The sequence below is a fragment of the Eretmochelys imbricata genome, chromosome 27, assembly GCF_965152235.1.
Source record: "Eretmochelys imbricata isolate rEreImb1 chromosome 27, rEreImb1.hap1, whole genome shotgun sequence".
NCBI lineage: Eukaryota > Metazoa > Chordata > Testudines > Cheloniidae > Eretmochelys > Eretmochelys imbricata.
In genome coordinates this window covers 10,952,939-10,975,846 of record NC_135598.1, presented here as the reverse complement: position 1 = coordinate 10,975,846, position 22,908 = coordinate 10,952,939, and the positions used below count along the sequence as shown (strand labels likewise).

At 61.9% G+C, this 22,908-nt stretch overlaps 1 protein-coding gene across 2 annotated transcripts; it reads left to right on the top strand.

The window, feature by feature from the left end:
* Positions 1-880: 880 nt before the first annotated feature.
* CDK5RAP3 (CDK5 regulatory subunit associated protein 3) lies at positions 881-14,235 on the top strand. Of its 2 annotated transcripts, XM_077806443.1 has the most exons (14): positions 881-935; positions 3,550-3,595; positions 4,344-4,475; positions 4,984-5,084; positions 5,784-5,832; positions 6,442-6,620; positions 8,090-8,226; positions 9,175-9,319; positions 10,177-10,305; positions 10,711-10,795; positions 11,545-11,633; positions 12,080-12,285; positions 12,530-12,701; positions 13,251-14,235. In XM_077806443.1, the coding sequence occupies exons 1-14, from the start codon at positions 930-932 to the stop codon at positions 13,314-13,316; spliced, it is 1,542 nt and encodes a 513-aa protein (XP_077662569.1). In that variant the 5' UTR covers positions 881-929; the 3' UTR covers positions 13,317-14,235. The 2 variants fall into 2 exon arrangements, with proteins under 2 accessions (XP_077662569.1, XP_077662568.1); XM_077806442.1 differs by lacking the exon at positions 881-935 and having other exon boundaries at positions 3,529-3,595.
* The last annotated feature ends 8,673 nt before the right edge of the window (positions 14,236-22,908 follow it).

The window sequence follows — 22,908 nt, the reverse complement described above, 5'->3', positions numbered from 1 at the left end:
TTACCATGTTTTGAGACTCGGTGGGTGAGGTCATATCTTTTACTGGACCAACGTCTGATGGTGAGAAAGACAGATTTTCGAGCTCTTCTTCAGGAAGCTCGTCTCTCTCACCAACAGACGTTGGTCCAGGAAGATATTCCCTCACCCGCCTTGTCTCGCTACTATCGTGGGACCGACCCTGCATACGTTTGATGCTGTCAGACAAGGGGGCTTTTCCTTCGAAAGCCTCTCTGCAGCTCAAGGGACGTGCTAGAACGAAAGCCTGACTCGGTCCTTTACGTTTCAAAGGCTTCCGCTGTTTTCCCGTCTTTTCTGCCTCTTTAAGGAAAGGCTGGGAGGGTTTTCAGGGCTGTCTTTGCTGCGACACTAGGCAGGCTGAGGTCTCTACCCCGGACCTTGTTTAATGCTGTTGGACAGTGAGTGGGTGATGTGAACACCTTTGGCCCATGTATTCCAGCTAACTTAACCGACTGCTGCACCCTGCACCCACTGCAGGGAGCTGAGGTCCCAGGGTGCCCCGGTGCTGCTGCCAGGCCAGCTGGGGGCTAGGGCTGGGTTCAAATGCACACAGCACGTGGGGGTAACCTAACCCTGACTGCGCGTGCGTCGTAGAGCACATTTTTCGCCCCCCCGTTCGCGCCTGAGATTACAGCTCTTTGGGGCCACCTGCCGGGCAGTTGTCGCCACTGTCCCCCTCCCAGCCACGTTCTAATTGGTCAAAGCGCCCCCCTCGCTCCAGCCAATCGGAGCGCGGGCACGTTGCACTTTGCTTCCCTTGGATTGGGCGCGGTAACCCCGTGCGCGCGTACGTCCTGATTGGTGGCGCCGTCCCGGGGCGCTGCCCGGTGATTGGCTGGGGGGGAGGGGGCGGAGTTTCCAAATTTCGGCCGGGGACAGGGTCGAGCGGAAAGGAGCGAGGCCGGAGGGGCATGCAGGTGGGAGCGGCGCCCCCCGGAGAGTGTCCTCTCCCCCCCCCGCCAGAGCGGTCCCCCCCCCGGAGAGTGTCCGTCTCCCCCCCCCCGCCAGAGCGGCCCCCCCCCCAGAGAGTGTCCTCTCCCCCCCCTCCCACCAGAGCGGTCCCCCCCCCCAGAGAGTGTCCTCTCCCCCCCCTCCCACCAGAGCGCCCCCCCCCCCCGAGAGTGTCCTCTCCCCCCTCCCACCAGAGCGGCCCCCCCCGGAGAGTGTCCTCTCCCCCCCCCACGCCAGAGCGGCCCCCCCCCGGAGAGTGTCCGTCTCCCCGCCCCCCGCCAGAGCGGCCCCCCCCCGGAGAGTGTCCGTCTCCCCCCCCCCCGCCAGAGCGGCCCCCCCCCGGAGAGTGTCCGTCTCCCCCCCCCGCCAGAGCGGCCCCCCCCCGGAGAGTGTCCTCTCCCGCCCCCCGCCAGAGCGGCCCCCCCCCCGGAGAATGTCCTCTCTCCCCCCGCCAGAGCGGCCCCCCCCCGGAGAGTGTCCTCTCCCCCTCCCGCCAGAGTGTCCTCTCCCCCTCCCGCCAGAGCGGCCCCCCCCGCAGAGTGTCCGTCTCCCCCCCCCGCCAGAGCGGCCCCCCCCCCCGGAGAGTGTCCTCTCCCCCCCCTCCCACCAGAGCGGCCCCCCCCGGAGAGTGTCCTCTCCCCCCCTCCCACCAGAGCGGCCCCCCCCGCAGAGTGTCCGTCTCCCCCCCCCGCCAGAGCGGCCCCCCCCCCGGAGAGTGTCCTCTCCCCCCCTCCCACCAGAGCGGCCCCCCCCGGAGAGTGTCCTCTCCCACCAGAGCGGCCCCCCCCCGGAGAGTGTCCTCTCCTCCCCCCCGCCGGAGCAGCCCCCCCCCGGAGAGTGTCCTCTCCTCCCCCCCGCCGGAGCGGCCCCCCCCCCGGAGAGTGTCCGTCTCCCCTCCCCCCCGCCGGAGCGGCCCCCCCCCCGGAGAGTGTCCGTCTCCCCCCCCCCCCGCCGGAGCGGCCCCCCCCGGAGAGTGTCCTCTCCCCCTCTCCCACCAGAGCGGCCCCCCCCCCCCCCGGAGAGTGTCCGTCTCCCACCACCCCGCCAGAGCGGCCCCCCCCCCCAAGAGTGTTCTCTCTCCCCCCACCAGAGCGGCCCTCCCCCCGGAGAGTGTCCGTCTCCCCCCCCCGCCGCCAGAGCGTCCCCCCCGGAGAGTGTCCGTCTTCCCCCCCCCGCCAGAGCGGCCTCCCCCCCGAGAGTGTTCTCTCTCCCCCCGCCAGAGCGTCCCCCCCGGAGAGTGTTCTCCCCTCCCTGAGCAACCCCCCCCGAAGAGTGTCTGTCTCCCCCGCTGCCAGAGCTCCCCCCCCTGCCAGAGCGGCCCCCCTCCCCAGGAGAGTGTCCTCTCCCCCCCCTGCCAGAGCAGCCCCCCAGGAGAGTGTCCTCTCCCCCCCGCCAGAGCAGCCCCCCAGGAGAGTGTCCTCCCTGCCTCGCCAGAGCAGCCTCCCCCCCGCCAGAGCAACCCCCCGAAAAGTGTCTCTCCCCCCCCCGCCAGAGCAGCGCCCCCCCCTTCCCTGGGGGTGCTGGTTGTCTTGGATTTGCGCCGTATACAGTCTCTGAGGCCTGGCTTCTCAAGCTGGGGGTGTTGAGCAGGTGTCAGAGCTGCTCCCCTTCCCATGATACGCTGGAGGGGAGTCTCAGCTAGACTGGAGGGGCTTCCACTGTGGAACAGGTCGATGGAGGAGTGAAGGGCCCCACGGTGGGAAAGCTTGAGAACCGCTGCTCTGATCTGTATGCCTGGGTGTTCACATGGCCCTCATCCCCCTGGTATCTAAGGCCCAGATCCCCAGTGATATTTAGGTACCTACGGGAGTTAGATGCCTAGATACCTAAGAGGCACTTAGGCCCAAGTCCTTCAAAGAAACAATTGAGAAGTAACTTCTCTCTGTTTTACTCCTGGAAGAGTCAAACCCAAACACACTAAATTCTCTTAATCAGGCAGGTTACACTGAGTCCGTGTGTGCATATGTCTAGAGGTGTTGTAGGCGAGCTAAATCTTTGCATTTAGTTCTAAGTACCGTGGGACCCCTAGTCCTTTGGATCTCTTGTGGCAGGGAGTTCCCCAGTCTAGGCCTGACTGCTGTCTGAGTTCCATCTCCTGCACTCCCTGTACTAGGTCGGCTGTTTTCAGAGTTCTGGTGGAAATCTCACCCTCCCGCCGACTTTGGTCTCCAAACAAAAACAGTTGCAAACGTTTGGTGCGGTCGTGACAATGCATTTGTCATATGCTGGCTGAGCGTAACCTCACCCGTTGTCCCCAGACGTCTTTTGTCTGTCCAGGAAAGTAGAGCATCCAAGTCTGGGATCAGCACCGCAAGAGACTAGACCTTTGCCCTCTGTTAGGACATGGAACCCCAGGGCTGGGGAGCATCGTTTGCTAGGAGCTGGGGTTGCAGGAGAGTGTCAGAGATGGGCTCGGAGCAGGAAATGCTGGAAGATGGCAGATGCTAGGAGTGTGGGTGGGAAGATGTGTTGGATGGGGAGGATTACAGGCCGTGCACTGGCTTTGTTCCCTGCATTATCAGGCTTTGTTCATCCAGAAGATTCTCCCTGTTTATTGCAATGTATGTCTCTCTTCGCCAGGACTGTCAGAATTTGCCGATTGACATCCAGACAAGCAAGCTGCTAGGTAAGATACTCGCTCCTGTCTCTGGCTGGAGAGGGAGGGCATTGTGGTGCACGTTTTTATGCACCGGGAGAGGGGCACATGGTGGAGAGGGTGAGGGGTTAGGTCGGCCAGAGAACTGGCTGTCAGCACGCGCAGAAGTTTCCTTCCACTGTGAAGCTCATGTCCTTCTGATTTCAACAGGACTCAGGAATTAGGAGAATTTGTCTTCATTTCTCCCGTTGGGATGAAACCCCAGAGGAAGCGGAGCAGAGTTGCCCCTGTCAGCACAGGCCTTGTATAGATTAGTGGGGTCAGCGTATGGGTGGGGTGCTGGCTTGCCAGTCCTGGCGACTGGAGTCCTCCCTTAATCCCCCGAACAGGCCAGGTGCGGATCCCCAAGCACACTGACGTGCCTCCTCCCTGCTCAGGGAAGTAAGAGAGAAGTTAGTTCATTCTTTATCTCTCTCTGCTGAGACAGGCAGCAAGGAGTGGGGGGGGAGCTTGTGTTGCAGCCCCCCCCGGAGACCCTCCAGCTCAGAGAGGCTACTGAACAGCCGCCAGAGGGTGACGATGGCTTCTAGTCACTACCCATGTCACTACCCATTTTGACCGCGTTTGCAGCAGCTGCATAGAGGTGAGGGACTCCTGTCCCTGAGCCAATGACCGGAAACGCACCCCCAGCAGTGCCCTCCCTCTGCTGTCTCCCGGCTGCCCCTCGCTCCTGCTGGCGGACACCGAGGTGTTTAACGTCCGTGTGTCCCCGCTACAGACTGGCTGGTGGACAGGAGACACTGCAACCTGAAATGGCAGAGCCACGTGCTGACTATCCGGGAGAAGATCAACGTGGCCATTCAGGACATGCCGGAGAGCGAGGAGATCAAGCAGCTGCTCTCGGGATCCTGTGAGTGGAGCTGGGTGGGGGGAGGATCTCCCTGACGCAGGCTTGGGTGCCAGCATCTGAAGCAGGGGTGGCGGGACCCATTAATGCAGGGGATTTGCCATGAAGGCTGTTGACGTCCGTGGGGCCTGGTCAGTTGCTTGGCATTCTGTAGCCCCAGTAGCAGTTCGCTGCTGCGATCGAGGGTCGTGAGCGTGTCCATCCTGGGGCTGAGGTGCTTGTGTGTCTCCCTCCCTGCCCCCAGTCACCTCTCGCATGCACTAGGCCCATTGCAGATGCCAGAGGAATCCAGCCCCAAGGGCTTCGGGTATTACAAACGTCCCTGTTTAGAAAGGAGACAGAAGCCCAGTGACATGTGCCCCCTTGCCCTGTTGCTGCCCCAGTGTACAGTGCCAAGGGCTGGAGCTGTGCTCAGCAAACCTGGGCTCCTCACCCTGTCACCCGGGGCTGAGGGGGGGAAGGGCATCGCATCCCGTCTGCTGCCATCTCAGCTCTCTCTGTTTCATTCCAGATATTCACTATTTTCACTGCCTGAGGATTGTGGAAATTCTTAAAGGGACCGAGGCCTCCACTAAAAACATCTTTGGTCGCTACTCTTCCCAGCGTATGAAGGTGAGCAGCCCGTGGAGTCGGACTTGTCCAAGAATTTGCCAAGTTGGTTCCACTTTCAAGCAAGTCGGGCTGGGCTGGGCTGTTAGCGGGATGCATGGAGCCAACGTCTCTAGGGTGCCGATTCGAATCCAGCCTGAGTCAACAGCAATTAGAAGCTGTTGCTCTCGGGCCTGTACAGCAGCCCCTATGTGAAACGAGTAACAATAATCCCTAGCTCTTATCTAGTGCTTTCCATCAGTGTCATCATCTCCATTGTACAGATGGGGAAATTGAGGCACGGAGCAGGGAAGTGATTTGCCCCAGGTCACTCAGCAGGCCTGTGGCAGAGCCAGGATTAGAACCCAGGTCTCTTGAGGCTCAGTCAGGTGCTGTATCCACTAATCAACCCAGATGGGTGGATGCTGTCAGTTCAGTGCCTGTGTTAGAGGGTACCTGGCGCACAGCCCACCATCTCAGCTGAGAGGCCCTGCACCACTGAGCCACGGGTCTGCGGGAAGCTTGTGCTGCCATTGCCTGATTGGCTCTGGGCACCTTTCCCAAGCACTGAACTCCCCCTTCGCCGCCAAGTGTGGCCGCGTGCCCTGCCCCTGCTTGTTCTTTGGCTCTCACGCTGCGTGGGCTGGTGCTCAGGGGCTTTGTGCTGCTCCAGCTGCATTTGGCATCATCTCAGCCTCTCCCTTCTTCTGCTCTCTGTTGCAGGACTGGCAGGAGATCCTGTCCCTGTATGAAAAGGAAAACACCTACCTAGGTAAGGCAGCCTCACCTCACCGCAGTGGGACATGCAGGTGTTTAGCAGGGGGCAGCCGCCTGCTTTCTTCCTGCCGGAGCTCTGGGTGTGACTTGCTGGGGATGGCATCTGCCTGGCGTGAGCTCACCTGTACTCCCAGCTCTCACGTGCTGAGCCAGGTCCCTGCGTCCTGTCCCATCCCCACTTCCCTCTGCCTTTTGCAGCCCGTATAAAGGAGTCATTCACCCAGAGCCGCGTGAGGGCGGGGAGCACAGAAGCCGTTCTGCACCGGCGGCACTAACCATCTCAGCGGTGTCAGAACTGAGGCACGTAGGCAGGGGTGGCGGGGACGTGGCTGCGGTGGCTTGAGCACTGTGCCCGTTCTGGCATAGGAGCCTTCGCTCTCCCGGCCCACTGCTCAGCACTGGAATTGCATGTCCTTAAAGTGAGTGGTGGGGCTGGGGCGAGTGGGGCAGCGCTAGGAGAGAGAATCCTCCTGCGGCCTCGGCTTAGGGGCTGTTCGGCCCCGTAACCTGGGCGCCTGCCAGCGCTTGGCCTGGCTTTCCAGGTAGGAAAGGACGGTGCCCCACGCGTCTCCTCTCCTGTCTGTCCCTTCCCCCCCCCCCACAGTGGAGCTCGCCAGCCTGCTCCTGCGCAACGTCAGCTACGAGATCCCGTCCCTGAAGAAGCAGATCAGCAAGTGTCAGCAGTTGCAGCAGGAGTGCAGCCGCAAGGAGGAGGAGTGCCAGCTGGGGGCCGCCGAGATGCGGGAGCGCTTCTACGCCTCCTGCAAGCAGTACGGCATCACTGTGAGTCCCTCGCTGGGCCCCGGAGGGGCCGGGCCTGCTCAGAGAGCCTGGACGCTGCCTTAGCCCCACACAGCGCCCACCGTGCCCCCCCCTGTGCCCGGGAGGGGCCGGGCCTGCTCAGAGAGCCTGGACGCTGCCTTAGCTCCGCACAGCGCCCACCGTGTGCCCCCCTGTGCCCGGGAGGGGCCGGGCCTGCTCAGAGAGCCTGGGCAACGCCTTAGCCCCGCACAGCGCTCGCCATGTGCCCCCCGTGCCCGGGAGGGGCCGGGCCTGCTCAGAGAGCCTGGACGCTGCCTTAGCCCCGCACAGCACCCACTGTGTGCCCCCCCTGTGCCCGGGAGGGGCCGGGCCTGCTCAGAGAGCCTGGACGCTGCCTTAGCCCCGCACAGCGCTCGCCATGTGCCCCCCCTGTGCCCGGGAGGGGCCGGGCCTGCTCAGAGAGCCTGGACACTGCCTTAGCCCTGCACAGCGCTCGCCATGTGCCCCCCCTGTGCCCAGGAGGGGCCGGGCCTGCTCAGAGAGCGTGGGCAACGCCTTAGCCCCGCACAGCACCCACCGTGTGCCCCCCCCGTGCCCGGGAGGGGCTGGGCCTGCTCAGAGAGCGTGGGCAACGCCTTAGCCCCGCACAGCGCTCGCCATGTGCCCCCCTGTGCCCGGGGTGGGCTGGGTCTCTTCTTTCTGAGAGGGTCCCAGCTCCTGCCACCTCTCCCCATCACTTAGATCCCTGGGCCTTCAGTGCCCTCTCCAGTGACCCACCCCCATGGTATTGGACCGCTCTCAGCACTGCACAGCCATTCCCACCGGTGCCCTGAACAGCCCTGCCCCTGGCTCTTCCTCACCTGCCTGTTACCAATGGCTTGTCCCGGGAACCTCCCCGTTTCCAAACCTCGGGGCCTCGCCAGGACCCTGGGCATGCCTTCCCCGCACCCCTGGCAGGCTGTCTGAGCAGCCGAGGGCCAGATGTGCCTGTCCGAGGGGGACACCTGCATTGGAAACTGCCTCTTCCACCCCCACACCCAGTATTGAGCTGGCTCCTTGCGCCCAGGCTGCTAGTGCCAGGTTTGTGCCCGTGGGACTGCTCGTTCTACCACTGCTCACCCCTGCAGATCCACTGGGCTCCGGTTCCTCTGCTTCTCATCAGCTGCCCCACCTGCCGCTTCAGCACCACATGCTGACAGGACAATCGGATCCACTTGCTCCTGCCTGTTCTGCGCTCCAGCAGCTGAGCATCTTCCCCGGGGGCTGTCCCCTGGCAACCCCACCCCAGCTCCCCCTGGCTCTGTTGGTGGTCTCCTGGCCTTAGGTCAGCTTGCGTTCCAGCATTCTCTAGGGCTCCTTCCTCCACCCATTGCCCTTTGCTGGGATCAAATGCTCCATCCTGGCAGCCCAAGCTAGCCCTGTGGTTTGGCTGGTGACCTGAGTACCCGGGTCCCTGCTCTAATGCATCCCCGCTTGTTCTCACTGGGCAGGGTGATAACGTGCGGCGGGAGCTGCTGGCCTTGGTGAAGGACCTGCCGGCGCTGCTGACTGAGATCGGGGCCGGGGCCCGGGTGCTCTCGGAAGCCATCGATTCATACCAGGCCTGTGTGCAGTTCGTGTGTGAGAGGTAACCAAACACCTGCACTGGGAACGCCAAACAGAGCGAGGGGGGAGGCAGACTGGTCCCTCTCCTCTCCCCCAATTCGAGCAGGTGTTGATCCTCTGTGCTGAGACTCCCTGTGCTCCGGAATTTGAATCCAGAGGTGTTAACGCTGCTGGGCTGGGTCGCTCCCCGGTCCGGGCATGTTAAGGGGCAGGCAGGCCAGATGTGCAGAGCCTCTGAGTGGGAGGGGGATTCTGGAGCTTCCTTCTGCTCCAGGGTGTCTCTTTCCTCCCTCCCCGATCCTGCCGGTACGTGGTTTCTGGAGGTCTAACCCTCCCGCCCCGCGCCCTGGCTCTGGTTTCACACCCACCTTTGCTGCTCAGTTTCCCAGCTGAGATCTGCCCTTGGAATTTGCTGATTGTGGAAGCCCTGGGCTTTTCCTGGCTGTTTTGGGGCCATCTTTAAATACCCCCGTTCCGGACAGAGCACTGCTGGGCTCAGTCCCAGACCCTCTCAGCAGGAGTGAGCTGCCTGGTTTGCTGGCTCCTTGGTGTCTCTCCAAGCTTCCCCATCCCTCCTTGGCTGGGAGGATCAGAGACCGCAATAAGCCTGCTTTAAATCCAAATAAGGTTGCTGTGACTGCAAGGAGAAAGGTGGCTGTAAATTGCCATCTCTGGGCTCTATGTTCCCCCTCTCTGAGCCGCCCACGTCCAGCTTGTGGCAGTGCTGGGAGAAGGGGTCGTTATCTCAGTGCCAGAGAGTCGAGCGGGGTCCTTGTTGCCGCTCCTGGCAGCCGCTGTCAGGGAGATTCCCCGCTCAGAGCTGAGCTGAGGCCCTCACAGCTGATGCAGACCCCCAGCCTGCTCCCCCGGAGCCCCGTGGCACTGCGTGCATCGGTGCAGCTGGCAGGAGCAGAAGGGCTCCCAGTGCCCGGCTGCCCTGACGCTGCCCCGGCCCTGTCGTGTGTTCCAGCCCCCCGGAGCGGGTGGTACCCCTGCTGCGGCACGTGCAGGAGCGCGGGAACACGACTGTCTATGAGTGGAGGAGGGGGGTGGAGCCCACCACGGTGGAGCGCCCACGGGCGGAGGAGGCGCCCGAGAAGCAGGACGAGGAGGCGGTAGGTGCCGGCCAGGCTGCCATCGAATGGAAGAGACTATGGCCCGAGGGGGGTTGCTAAGCAGGTGGGCCCAAGTCTAAATGCCCAGTTTGCCTTGCATGGTACAGAGGCAGTGGGGCAGGCCCAGTGAATTGACCCAGACTCAACCCAGTCTTTCCTGATTGGCTTATTCTCATTCCCAGCCAGGCCGACTCAGCCCTGCATCTTCCCCAGGGAGAGAAGTTGAGTCCCAGGAGTTCACTGGCAGGCAGAGACCTGAGAAAAGCAGGTCCTCTCTGCTCTGCATGGAGCTCACAGGTCCTGTGGTTTGCTCTGGGGTTTGCTCCTGGGTCCTTGGCCAGAATGTTCCTTCCCCTCCATGCTGTAGGCTGCGCTGGGCACTGGTTCCGCCCCAGAGGTGGCTGCATTTCTTTGCTGGGGGAAGGAATCCCTAGCGCTTGAGGGGTCCTTCCGTGCAGTGTAAACATACAGGATCACCCTCCTCCCTGCGCTTTCCAGCGCTGCCTGGTCATGCCGAGGTACCACGAGAACCGGCGGCTCCTCCGGGACTTCTGGCGTGATTTCCAGCCTCCCGGAGAGCATCTGAAACAAGCTTCTGAGGGTCACCCCTGGCTTGTGTGAAGGGGACGCTGGTCTCCCAGGTGCTTGGGCAGCATCTTCCAGAGCGAGCCGGGATAGCGCCTGGGGGTCCAGAGCAGCGAGAGGAGAGGTGTCTTCGTGGGCCAAGGAGATCAGCTCAGCCTGGAGCTGCCAGATAGAGAGAGCACAAGGGCAGGCAGCCCCATGCTCCAGGCTCTCGCAGCCTGGTGCCGATTAGAGCTCCTCTCTCGGGGGGTGTCTTGCTCTTCTCATTGCAGATCGACTGGGGGGACTTAGGGGTGGAGTCCGCACCTGCTCCCGTGGGGGTTGATTACAGCATCTCTGGTGAAGACGGAACCCAGGCCGAGGAGGTGGACTGGGGGATCTCGCTGGAACCTGACCCACAGGTGGGTGTGTGCTGTACCCCTCTTCCCCCTGCTGAGCAGCCACCAGCCGGGCAGCTACTCACCCCATGGGATCACAGCTGTGCCGCACAGTACAGGCTGGATCCGGTCTGGCTGGGACCCTGGGGGAAGGCGTAAACTGTGGAGGCAATGTGGCCTAGTGGCTAGAGCACTGGACTGGGACTCAGACCTGGGTTCCATTCCCAGCGCTGCCACTGGCCCCGCTGAGTGAGTTCCCGCCCCATGCCTCAGTTTCCCTGTCTGTAAAATGGGGATGATCCTATGTAAAGTGCTAGCTCTTGGCTGCTTCTCTCTCAAGGCGAGGGCAGCTCAGGGCTCCCATCCTGGGGGCGGCGCTATGGGGCAGAGCGCCTGTTCTTACAGGAGGCTGCGTTTGACTCGCTGCAGGGAGCCGGCACTGACGGGATAGACTGGGGAGACGGGAGTGGCGGTGACCCGGTGCAGATCACGGTGCTGGAGGCTGGCATCCAGGGTAAGGTCCTCGTTCTCTGTCTCTCCGCAGCCCCGGGGCGGCTGGCAGTGTCAGGGGCAGTCGAGCAAAGTGGGGTAGGCAGCTGGTGCGGAGGCAGGGCGGGGAATGTATTTGAGAACCGTGCAGCTGGGATCGTAACCTCCGCCACCCTCCAAGGTGCCTGTCTGTGGCCTTCTCCTTCCCAGTCTCTAACCTGCGCCGATATTGGCCTCAGAGACTCTGTCACACTGGGGTGCCGGCTGACTCCCTGGCGGAGCTCGGGGGTGTTGGTGGGGGGAATTTTGCTCGGAAGGGACAGGGCGGTGGGGGCTGAGGTTCCCAAATGCATGGAGCCAGCAGAGCTTTTCCTGGGGTGGGGGAAGGGAGTCAGGCCCCTGGCACGGCCAGCGGGGCACACCTGGCATGTGAGTGGAGCTAGCACCAGAAGGAAAATCAGGTAGCCACTAGAGGGCGCCGGGGGATGGCACGTCCTACCTCGGGCACTGGGTTCGCATTGGCTCTCAATGCAGAAGGATGCCAGGTCTGGAAGGAGGCCGGCTGCTCCCCTGGGGGCTTCGCCAGGGCGGCTGGGCCCAGCGCTGTGCTCGCCAGGCTGGTCTTGCTGGGTGGCTGCCCCAGGAAAGCATGTGGAGCGCTGTGGTGAGGGGCAGTGACTCGAGGCGATCTGGTGCCCGGGTGGGGAGCCCACCCAGACCCTCCGCGGCTGCTCAGTGAGGTCTCCCCCTGCCCTGTGTGCTTCTCCTGTTCAGTCCCAGATGGAGTCGCCCGAGGGCCTGATGCTCTGACCCTCCTGGAGAACCCGGAGACCCGGAGCCAGTTCATCGACGAGCTGATGGAGGTATCCCGGGACAGGGCTTAGCACACACTAAGGAATTAAGGGGGAGTGGGGTATGTTGCTATCCCCCCTCATACACCTGGGGAAACTGAGTCACGGAGCAGTCTAAGACATACTGCCTCAATGGCAAAGCCTGGAATAGAACCCAGGAGTCCTGAGTTCCAGACCCCCTTGTTCTGACAGTTGGAGCCCCCAGAGCTGGCAACAGAACCCAGCGATCCAAACTCCTGGTTATTTCCTGGGAGCTCTGCCCAGAGCCTGCATCCAAAGGATTTCTGCCTTTCTAGTGAGGGCTGAGCTGGCTCATGGGTGGGAAGGGGCCCCGCATCCGGGCCTCTCCTGGGCTGCGGGAACTCTGTGTTCTCCAAGGGGTTTGAAAGGGCCGTGCTCCGCGTACGCCGGGGTGTCCACGCCTGCTCCCCACTCTCCGCCTCCCCGCCCCTCCCCAGCTAGAGACCTTCCTGTCCCAGCGCATCGTGGAAATGAGCGAAGAGGCCGACGTGGTGTCAGTGAGCCAGTTCCAGCTGGCCCCGCCCGTCCTGCAGGGCCAGACCGCAGAGAAGGTGGGCGCCATGGCGGCGGCTGTCCGGGAGCTGATTGGCCGGCTGATCAACCTGCGGATGCAGCACCTCTTCCTGATCCTGGCCTCCCCGAGGTGCGTGGGGGCCCCCTCCTCTCTCCCAGCCTGCGCTGTAGGGGGGCGAGCCCGTTCTTTCCTGTGGGGATGGGGAGGTTTGTCCTCAAGGGAGGGGACGCTAGGGTCGGGGGGACAGAGTGAAGCTAGCTCTGGGGTAGCCTTTGCAGAGGCAGCCCCTTGGCGGGGGGGGGGCGGGGGGACAGTGGTCTTGGTGGCATTGGAGGGGAGGGTGTTGATGGCGCACCTGGGTCTCGTGGGGCAGGTACGTGGGCCGTGTGAGCGAGCTCCTGCTCCAGAAGCTGAAGCAGGCGGAGCTGCTGGTGCTGAAGAAGGAGCTCACGGCGCAGAAGAGACAGGAGGTGCTGGAGGAGCAGGGTGCCCTCGAGCCCAAACTCGACCTGCTGGTGCACAAAACCAAGGAGCTGCAGAAACTGGTGAGAAATGGGGAAGGGCCCCCGGCGCCCCGGGCCTTGGGACACGGGGCCGCTGGTGCGATCTCGCCCCTGTGGGGCGGGGCCCCCGAGTCAGATCTCACCTGCGTGGTGCCCCCTGGCCATGACGCGGGGCCCACAAGTCAGATCTCACCCATGGCGCGGGGCCCCCCCCCCGTCAGATCTGTGCAGCGCCGCCTCCCCCATGAGGCAGGGCTCCCAAGTCAGATCTGACCCACACGGCGCCCCCCCCTCTCTGTGACACGGGGCCCCAGTCAGATCTCACCCTCACGGTGCCCCCTCCCTGTGACGTAGGGGTCCCGAATCAGATGCTGCCCGCATGGTGCCCCCTTTCTTTCCCATGTAGCCGCAGGCCCCTGAGTTTGATTTCATGCACGACAGCTCCCAGCCTGTGTAACTCAGGCTTCGTTGTCCTCAGCACTTCCTCCCCCTCCATGGAGTCCCTGCCCCTCCCACCAGTCATCCTTGGGGGGGGCTGCCCTCTCCCCCAGTAACCCCACCCTGGGCCTGAACCTGTGCCCTGTCTTTCAGATTGAAGCAGACATTTCCAAACGGTACAGCGGGCGCCCTGTGAATCTGATGGGCACCTCCCTGTGACCCCCCCACGGTGACGCAGCCCCCTACGGAGCCGGGGTCCCCCGAAGGGGCTGGACAGGGGAGGCTTCCCCAGGGCTCTGCTAATCAGGACTTGCTCACGTTGTAAGGAGTAGACGTGTACGGGGGGAAGGCTGCTAACTGCGGCTTTTGCCCTTTCCGGGGACTCCAGGCAGCCAGGAGGGAATTGTTCAATAAAGTGGGGGAAGCTCCATCCTCAGCCTGCTCCTCATGTGAATTCACAGCTCGATTCCTCTGGCGCGGCCTGCAGTGTCTCTCACTGGGACGCTGGCCCCGCCCCCTGCACGGGGCAGAGACCCCTCCCCTGTGCGTCTACCCAGGACACTGATTCCTCCCCCTGCATCAGGGCAGACCCCCTGTGCATCTCACGGGGACCCTGATCCCTGCCCCGCTTTGAGCAGGAAGATTGTCACTGGGTGGGGACCTAGTGTTCCTTCCCCGGAGCTGCTCCCCCCGCAATTGGCCCAGCGTCTAGGGATCTGAGCCGGGGTCAGGCAAGAAGTGGGGCTGCCAGCAGGAGCCCTCCTTTCCCCCGGCCCGATGCTCTTCCATCAAGCCACTGCCAAGTGCTTTACCTGGCTGCTTGTTATCAAGACAGCTCCCAGTCCAGCCTGTGGCACCCAGCTGGCCCGTGTCAAGTGCGGAGGCCGGCAGTGCTGCGAAATGCCCCCCAGCCTGCTGGGAACTGCCTCTGCTCCCCAGGGGCCCTCTTGACGCCTTGCTCCAGGCTGGGCCCTGCCCCACCCCTCCCGCTGTGCTCCCGGGCGGCTTTTGGGGTGAGGGTTTGGGGGGGATTCAATTTTAATTTCATAGCAGAGCAGTTGATTCATGGCTCTTTGTCGCTGGCGTTGACTCCCGTAATGACTTTCCATCAAAATGAAAAGTGGAGTGACACCGCTCATTATTCCTGCTGCTTGTTATCTCAGTCGTGGGGGAGGGCCGCCCCCTCCCCACTGCCTTTCAACCGGCTCGGACAGTGAGTGATGGTCCCTATTAATCACCGACCCCGCGGACTCCGGCGGACACGCGCTATCCGCAGGAGAAGGGGGAGAGAGATAAGGCACCGGCAACCGCTCCGATCAATTAACGTCAAGAGGCGTCACCCCTCGGCCTCGCCCCCTTTGGGGGGCGGTGATGGCGGGAGTGGGCAAGGCACAGGAAAGGAGCGTTTGCACCTCCTGCACTGATTGGATCCCCCTCCAGTGCTCGCCAGCCCCCAAGGCCAGCTCCGTGCCGGGGTTGGAAGGCCTGTAACCCCCTCGTGGCTCTTCAGCCAGTAGAGGGCACCCCCGGGAAGCTGTTTATTTTGCACAGGCTCTCCCTGCCACAGGCCACTGATCCAATCCCGTCTGCTGTCCCGCCTCCTGTCGTCTCCCACCAGCCCATTGGTCCCATCTCCTTCTCCATCCCACCTCCAGCGTGGACCTGGATGCTACCTGGAGTTTCAAAAGAAACCACCTCCCATCCCCAGTCCTCCCCCAGCCCCGCTCTCTGCTCAGCTCCTGCTGTGCCCTCCCCGCAAGGAGGGGGGGGTCCACCTCAGCTCTGGCAGTGTTGGGGAGAGCGCCCACTACGTGCTCAGAGCTGTGCAGTTGGAGAGGAAGAGATCGCCCTGCCCCAAGGAGTTCCCTGTGTGAACATCCAGGGTGGGAGAAGGGATGCAGCCCACCAGCAGAGAAATCTAGGCAGGTGGGGATCTGGGCAGCGACTTGGCTCCAGGTTGGTTTGGGGGTAGGGAGAGGCGGGTGATGGGGTAGAAAGAGACAAGGGCTGAGGGAGGGGCATTGTGCCAGGAGCAGTGTGAGAGTCCAGGAGTAGGTGGTGACACAGCTGGGCCGGTTAGTGCTCGTGGGTTGGTGCGTGGCACGGGGCGAAGCCGAGCTAGCAGGGGAGAGGCCTGGCGTTGCCGTGAGCAGTGAGGGGCTGGAGACTGATGGCTCTGCATCCACGGCTGTTGTGGGACTCCCTGGGGGAGGAGAGAGCATTGGGGGCATCCCGGTGCCACCATCCCCACATAGCAGGGAATCCACGGGGCCTGGCACAGCTGGTGCCTGGCATTAGGGTGTCCTGGCAGGCCCCCGCCCTCTGCTGTGGGGCTTGCTGCTGGACTGGGCCTGCCCTGCACCTAGACCCTGCAGCAGCAGACTTGGGGCCCCTTGTAGCTTGATAACATAGTGCTGGTGACATTGCCTACGGGCTGGGCCCAGAGCCCATGAGTTCAGTGGGCAACGGGGCCAGCCCTTGGTGAGCTGCTGTCGTGGACAGGCGCTGCCAATCTCCATTAGGGCCCATCAGCTCTGCCCCGGCACCCCCACACGGGTGGCGTCCTCTGCAGCTAGGTACACGTGAGGCAGGCAGAGAGCTTGTCAGCTGTTTGCCAGAATAAATCCAGGGGCAGTGAGTTCCCCCGGTTAACAATGCAGCTTTGCCCTGCACAGCGTCTTTGGCAGGGATGGTCCCAGGCGTGGCGCTGTTTGACGGGGCCAGAGGTTGAGCTGAGCTGTGTGTTGATTTCAGAAGTGGGCTTTCAGTGCCCTTTGCTGGTATCCCTTGTTCTGTAACTTTCCTCTCAAGGCCCTTCATCCACCCCAGATGCCCCTCGCTGGGACAAGAGGGCCACCGAGGGGCCATCTCAGCCTGGCTGGGCGCTTTGAGCTCCTGCAGGGTGAAAGGGGAGGAACTGGCCTGAGAGCTTCCTCCACTCGTAACCAGCTTCGCCTTTGGGTCTCTGCCTCCCCAGGCTGGGTTTGGGGGTGATAAGGCTGCAGCCCAGACACCGGAAGCTCATCTGCCTGCGGCAGCTCCCCTCACACACATGCCTTGTCCTAATCCCTCCCCCCACATCTCATTCCCCCAGCCCCCTCCCCAGTCAGGCCCCTTCCCCATCCTGCTCCCAGGCCTGGAGTCGGACCAGCCCATGCTGGGCGGCAGTTACTGCTCCAGATCAAGCTTACTGCTCCAGATCAAGCTCCCTCGACCGCTCGAGGGGCAGTGGCTGTGGGGGGGTTCCTCACCCAGTGGACGCCTCCTCCCCACATCCCCCTGTGGGAACCTGCAGGGGCTGTGGACTCTGCCTCAGGTGGCCCCAGCGAGATTGTCCCCATCCCGCTCCCTTGCCCAGCCAGGAGGGGTCACTGCTGAGCTGCTCCTGGATGGAATGAGCCCAACCTCTGCCCTCGCCATGCCCTTTCGGCCCAGCTCAGCCAGCCTTGTCGGGCTCCCTTGTGCGGCTGGCCCGTGCGGGCCTGATCCCCTCCTCAATACCCACCTCCCCGTGGGCCTGCTCTGTGTCTGAGTCCGCTCCCGAGGGTCCCCAGCCTTGCATTCCTGTGGATCCAAAACAGCCCCGTTCCTAGTGCTCCCAGCCGGGCATTAGCAGGGTCGGCTGGGACAGGGGGGGTCCAACGCGGCCCTTCCCCCTGTGAGCGGGACTCCCCCACACTGAGCTGATGGACCACTTCTGGGGGGGAGCTACTCTCTGGCTGAATCCCACTGCCCTAGCCTGGTATCTCCCCTGCCTCCTTGCCCCCACCCCATCCCACTGCCCTACCTTAGCATGGCAGAGATGCCCCATCCTGCCTGCTGCCCTTGCACCTCACCATGCCCTGCCTGGCCTCCCTGCCCCATTGCCCCTCCGCCCGGTCCCCATTTGAAATCAACACGGGTGAAATATTTAAACTTCTCCGGCACGTCTAATCCAAAGTTCTGGGCTATTTCCCACCTTGGCGATCCATTAACGTCGCCCCGCTGCCCTGGCCCCCCGCGCCGCCTCCCCCCCAAAACCCCCCGCGCCGCGAACCCATTTGTCAAACGCTGCCGCAGGCTGCGCTTGGCTGTGTCTGAAAGGACGAGGCGCCGTGGCAGGGGAAGGTGAAGATGAATAAAGGGGCTATGCAAATTGCTGCTTAATCTGCAGAGAAACACCCAGGCTTGGGGGAGACTCTCATTACTCCTCGTAACTGTGATTAACGGACGAATTAAACGGCGCCCTTAACTCGTTCCTGGCCACAGGCACGAAGGCCCCAACTCCCTGCCTGGTGCCAGGAGAGCGAGATGGCAGCGAATCCAGGTGGAGCCCTTTCTGCAGCGGGAGGAGGCTTCTGCTCCGGGCGGCAGTGGGTGTCAGAGTGGGGCAGATGAACACTTGTCTCCCAGCCCACTGTGTGCAGGGAGTGCAGAAGCTACCTGTGAATTTGAGGGGGGGCGGATTGTGAGGGAGGGAGAAGGAGCCACCTCCAGGATGGGAAGAGGGTCCTGGGGGTTCCTAGCTTCTCCCTGGCCTACTCCAGCCCCATCTCCCTGCTCTGATCCCGGCCACATCCTTGTCTCCAGGGCCCGCCCAGGCATGCATGAGTTTACCCAGGAGCAGAGCCTGGCACTAGTCCCCTTCCATCTCCCCCAACTCCGGCGATTGGGGCAGATTTGCTCTTGTCCCCATTGCAGTAATAGGGGTGTTGTGTGTATTCCGGTAGCACCCAGAGGCCCCCAGCTGAGATCCGTGCCCTGGCACGCAAGGTGCTGTACAGAGGGAATCCCTGCCCTGAAGAGATGAGCTGGGAGCATCGTTTGGCCCCTTTTGTCCAGATAGGGAAATGAGGCCCAGAGGGGTGCAGTGACCCGCCCGAGGTCACCTGGCAGAGAACCCAGGAGTCCTGACTCCTGATCACAAGCTGGGCGTGTCATTCTCGTCTGCCAAGGCGAGGGCTCTCTGGGCGTGCCCCTGGCATGGGTATGGGCAGTGTAACAGGGAGATAGTTGTAGGGGCAATTAGCCAGAGGCAGGCTGCAGCCCTCCCCTGCTTCGCAGCCCGGCTCTAGGCTCTTTCAGGCATGTTTATAAGGGCCCCAGGGCGGTAAGTGAGATGGGCAGGCAGTAGGCATGTGACAGCCCCAGCAGGAGGCTGACCAGCCCTGCCCCCCTTTGCACTAAGAAGGGTGCCATCCCCGGGTGGGCTGCCCTGACAGACTCCCTGGTGCAGAGCAAGAAGGTGCTGTCCTTGGGGGCAGGGGGTAGGAATGCCTGGCCATCGGCAGGGGGATCCTCCCCCCTGTGCCAAGGGCCTGGGCGTTTCTGCGGGGCGCCCCGGGTAGCAAGGCCAACGGGCGGCACGGACGGACAGTCCATCAAAGCAAAGAGGAAGAGGCAGGATTAGGTCCCATCTTTTGTGGTGTCACTTTGTCAATCAGAGTTGGGGGGGCTGTCACAGAAAGCAGGGGATGACGGCTCAGCCGGGCCACTCCCATCACCCCGATTTACTCACACAGACCCAGCTGTCATGGCTATTAAATGGCCCCACTCAGGTGGATGCAACAGGCCAGTCCAGTGCCCCCACTGCCCCTCCAGTATCGGGGCAGGGCCCCCAAACACACACACATTCCCTGCTGCAGTATTGAGTTGGGAGACGGTCCAATTCCCCCACTCCCCCTCCAGTATCGGGGCGGGGCTGACCCAGTCCCCCCTGCCAGTATCAGAGGAGGCCCCTGCCTTGCTCCTGTTGCCCCATCCTTAGGGGTAGAGGTGAGTCCAACAGCCCCCATCCCCACTATACGCTCTCTCTCTGTCCCACCTCCTGTTCTCAGCCATGCTGTCCTGGGGCCTGGCTCTTACCGCGGCTCAGTTTGGTGTGGCCTCAGTGAGGGGCCCCGTGCTGGGCATGTCGTCCCTGGCGGGACGTCCACCCCGCCCAGCTCTCCCTCCGTCTGTGAATCACGCTCGCTGCCTGTCATGTCTGCTGCGGTGCCACGAGCTCACAGCTTCGCTGCAACTGAATTCCACTCCGCTTGCTCCGAAAGCACGGGAGCCCTTTCTTAGATGAGCGAAAGGAGAATCTCCACCGGCTGGTAGCAGTAGAGGGCTTACGAGAGGGCCTGAGCCAGCCAGCAGAGGGCAGGAGACAGAAGGAGACCCAGCAGCTCATTGCTGTAGGTTGTGACCCGTCAGCAATAGCATCCTCCACCTCTCCAGGGACTTTCACCCTGAAGGACCCCAATCTGGCCTCAGTTTACCTGTTGCCAGGGTGAGATGCAGCAGCCACTTCTGGGGAAGGGCACAGCAGCTGTTTAACAGAGCGCAGCCGCGTTGCATGACAGCGCAGGACATTGAAGAGATTGTAGTGAAAAGCAGATTGCAAGCTCTTTGGGGGCAGGGACAGTCTTTTTGTGCTGTGTTTGTCCAGCACCTAGCGCCACGGGGCTCAGGTGCACGACTGGGGCTGCTCCATGCTTCCGCAGTAGAAATAATCGATACTAAGCTGAAGAAAGCTGCAGAACGGAATGGCCCAGGGTGAAATACCAGCAGGATTATCCCCTTGATTCCTGCAAAGAGCAACAGACTCTCTTAAGGATCACAGGGCACCTCGGTGCCCCATACCATGTTGTAGACCCCGAGGATGCGTGACCACAGACCTCACTCCCCCACCCCCACTCTGCCGGCTCTGAGAACCTTCTCGCCAAACAACACGAGACGGGCGGGAGTCGAACCCGACGCCTCCAGCCCTCGCTCACGCCGGTGTGAGAGCACCCAGATCTCTATCCCTGGGGCGTCAGACCTCAGGTCAGCGGCTGGTTTCGCTTGGGATTCCTAGTGCTGTCGTCCAGTGCTCCCCGGGGCGCCTCCCAGCCCCCTCTCCCCCTCTGAAAGGATCCCCCCTTGAAGGTGAGCTAGTGCACCTGGGTAACCTCCCCATGATGTGTCCCACTCAGAGCGTTCCCTCCAGCTGGGGATCTCGGAGCCCTTCAGCCTTGCCAGCCCCACGGGGGTCCAGATTTGCCAAAGTGACTTGTGACATTGGCTGCCCATCTGGAAATGCCTTAAAGGGGCCTGAGCACTTGCCCTCTGAGAACCAGGGCCCTATAAGGTGACTCAGGTGGGCACCACAAAACCACAACTTGTGTTGGTAAATCCAGGGACACCCCAAAGCTGAGAGAAAAGAAGTGACCGGCCCAAGACAGAGGCAGAGCCGAGGTTAGAACGTCGATTTCCCGGCGCTCTGCTCAGGCCTGGGGCTCAGCCCCAGATCACTGGACAAATCCAGGTGCAGGATGCGTGGGTGAATCAAACCTGGATCGAAGATTCGTTGCATCCCTGATCTAAACTCAAGAGGCAGATGCTGCAGGTGGCCCCAGTTGCTGGCTCTCAAGGGAGATTCACCCCAGGCCTGCCCTACACCCCTGGTCACACCAGCTGCTACGCCCGAGGGAGGGATCTGTGTGTCTGCCTGAGGGTTGCTAACGGGACCACTCGAGCTGTACCCAGGATGCCGCTTGCCCCCTAGGCAGGCTAGTGCCCAAAGGTCTGTTCTGGGGGTGCTTCAGGCAGCTGGCCCTGGCCGGTTGGAGCCAGGATCCTGGGCGGGCTGGATGTGATGCGGGCGGGCAATTCCTACCCTACAATGGCAGCTGCCCCCAGGGAGCAACGGCCTGATCCTGCCTGGTGCTGAAAACCCAGGCCCCGCGTTGGCTTGGAGGAGCCGGGGAACCAGGGGATGGGTCCAGAAGAGGAGGGGGACAGCTTCTGGCCTGGAACTGCTGATCTGTTGGTTCTCCAAGGGGAGCGTGTTGGGGGGGGGGGTTATTGTTCGAGTCCCCCCCCCTTCCATGCATGAATCAGGAAAGCTGTCCGGTCTCCATGGCGATGGAGAGGGGAAAGAATCCGGGACAGTGTATTTTTTTCCTATCCATAATAGCCCCTTTCTCCGCAGACACAGGAGTCGCCTGTGGAACTAATTCCCCCCCGCTGCTCGGCTCACAAAAGGCCAGGGGGGAGTTTCACACAGCCCCGCGCCCGACCCCCCGTGACCCCGCGCCGCTTTCTGGGGGCCATTCCTCGCCCCCGGGCGCTGCAGCTGTTCCTCCTCTCACACAGCGGGGTCAGCGGAGGGGTCAAGCCTTGGCCTCCCGGGGTAGGGTGGGGAGGCAGAGGGCAAAGGGCTGCACTCTCTTCCCCCCTCGGGGGTCACGCCTGCGATTGGCAGGGAGAAGGGGTGGGATCAGGAGGGCTGGGGCTGGGGGGAGTCCTTTTAATGTGAAATTAAAAGACTCTTTGCAGATGAGCAATCCGTTGGTGGTGCTGCCAGATTTTGCTGTTGTGTGGGAAGCAGTGGGGGGGGGGGTCTGCCGTGTTCCCCCTTCCCCTTCCCACCTTATTACTGTTGTTGCCCGCTGCTATAATTTAATAGGTCCCACTTGGCATCGCCCCGCCCCTCTCCCCCCAAAAAACCCTCTTGCTAGAAAAAGTGTTTTATTAGAATGCCGTTCAGTTCTGTTATTAATATAACTGTCTGGGCGCCGTCCCCGAGATCTGATCGCGCATGAAATATTGGCCTCTAATGCCGATCGCTGTTCCCATTATCTCCAACATTCCCGGGCGATAATGACAGAAAAATAAAATAAACCTCTTCCCCAGCTTGCTGTAATTAGCATTCTGGGCTGGCGGGGGGAGAGGGGGAGAGAGAGAAAGGCAGGTCTGCCTTGTGCTGAGGACTCAGGCAAGCTGTAAACAGAAGGGATGGAGGGGGAAGCTGGAGACAGCTGGGATCTATCTATCTATCTATCTATCCCCATACACAGCCCACTATCTATCTATCTATCTATCCTCATACACAGCCCACTATCTATCTTCACCATACACACCCCAATATCTATCTATCCCCATACACAGCACATTATCTATCTATCCCTATACACACCAAACTGTCTATCTATCTATCTATCCCCATATACCCCCCAATATCTATCTATCTATCTATCCCCATACACACCCCACTATCTATCTTCACCATACACACCCCAATATCTCTCTCTCTCTATCTATCCCCATACACACCCCACTATCTATCTATCTATCCCCATACACAGCCCACTATCTATCTATCTATCTACCCATCCCCATACACACCCCAATATTTATCTATCCCCATACACAGCACATTATCTATCTATCCCTATACACACCAAACTATCTGTCTATCTATCTATCCCCATACACCCCCCAATATCTATCTATCTATCTATCTATCTATCTATCTACCACCAGGGTATCTCTGCCCCCACTGGATTCTTGTATCATGTATCTTCAAGGTGTACAGAATCCCAGAGCCCCTTGGCTGGCAGGAAGGCTCAGGACATCGTACCCCCAAACCTGCCAGGTGGGGATGAGGTTTCATGTGGTCAGGACGTCACCACTGTCCTGCCTTTGGAAGGGCCGGATTTGGGTAGCTTTGTTTTGTGGAGCGTCTGTCAGGTACCACCAGCTGCAGGAGAGAAGGAGGAGAAATGTGTATTGTGTGGGGGTCTTTCCAATGAGGCCTTTCACATCTGAGGCCCTCTCCACTGGCTGTGGCCCCTCTATCCGGGCAGGGCAGTCGCCCCAGGGTCCTCGGCCTACAGTTCTCCTCCTCGCCCTGCTTCATGCCGCCCTGCTGGCTGTGCGGATACTGCCCTCGCCCTTCACGCTGCGGGGAGCCAGCTTCGGTAGCAGCCCAAGTGGCTTCTGAGGATAGCACCAGGTCCTCGGCTGGTGTCCATTGGCACGTCACTGCCTGACGCCAGCTGCAGGGATCTGGCCTGTTAGCTTC

Excerpts from the sequence above, each read along its gene's own strand:
- CDK5RAP3 (XM_077806442.1), top strand. The coding sequence starts at position 3,529 with ATGTATGTCTCTCTTCGCCAGGACTGTCAGAATTTGCCGATTGACATC. Across the intron at positions 6,621-8,089 it reads GCAAGCAGTACGGCATCACT|GGTGATAACGTGCGGCGGGA; the intron begins GTGAGTCCCTCG and ends CTCACTGGGCAG. Across the intron at positions 8,227-9,174 it reads GTGCAGTTCGTGTGTGAGAG|CCCCCCGGAGCGGGTGGTAC; the intron begins GTAACCAAACAC and ends CGTGTGTTCCAG.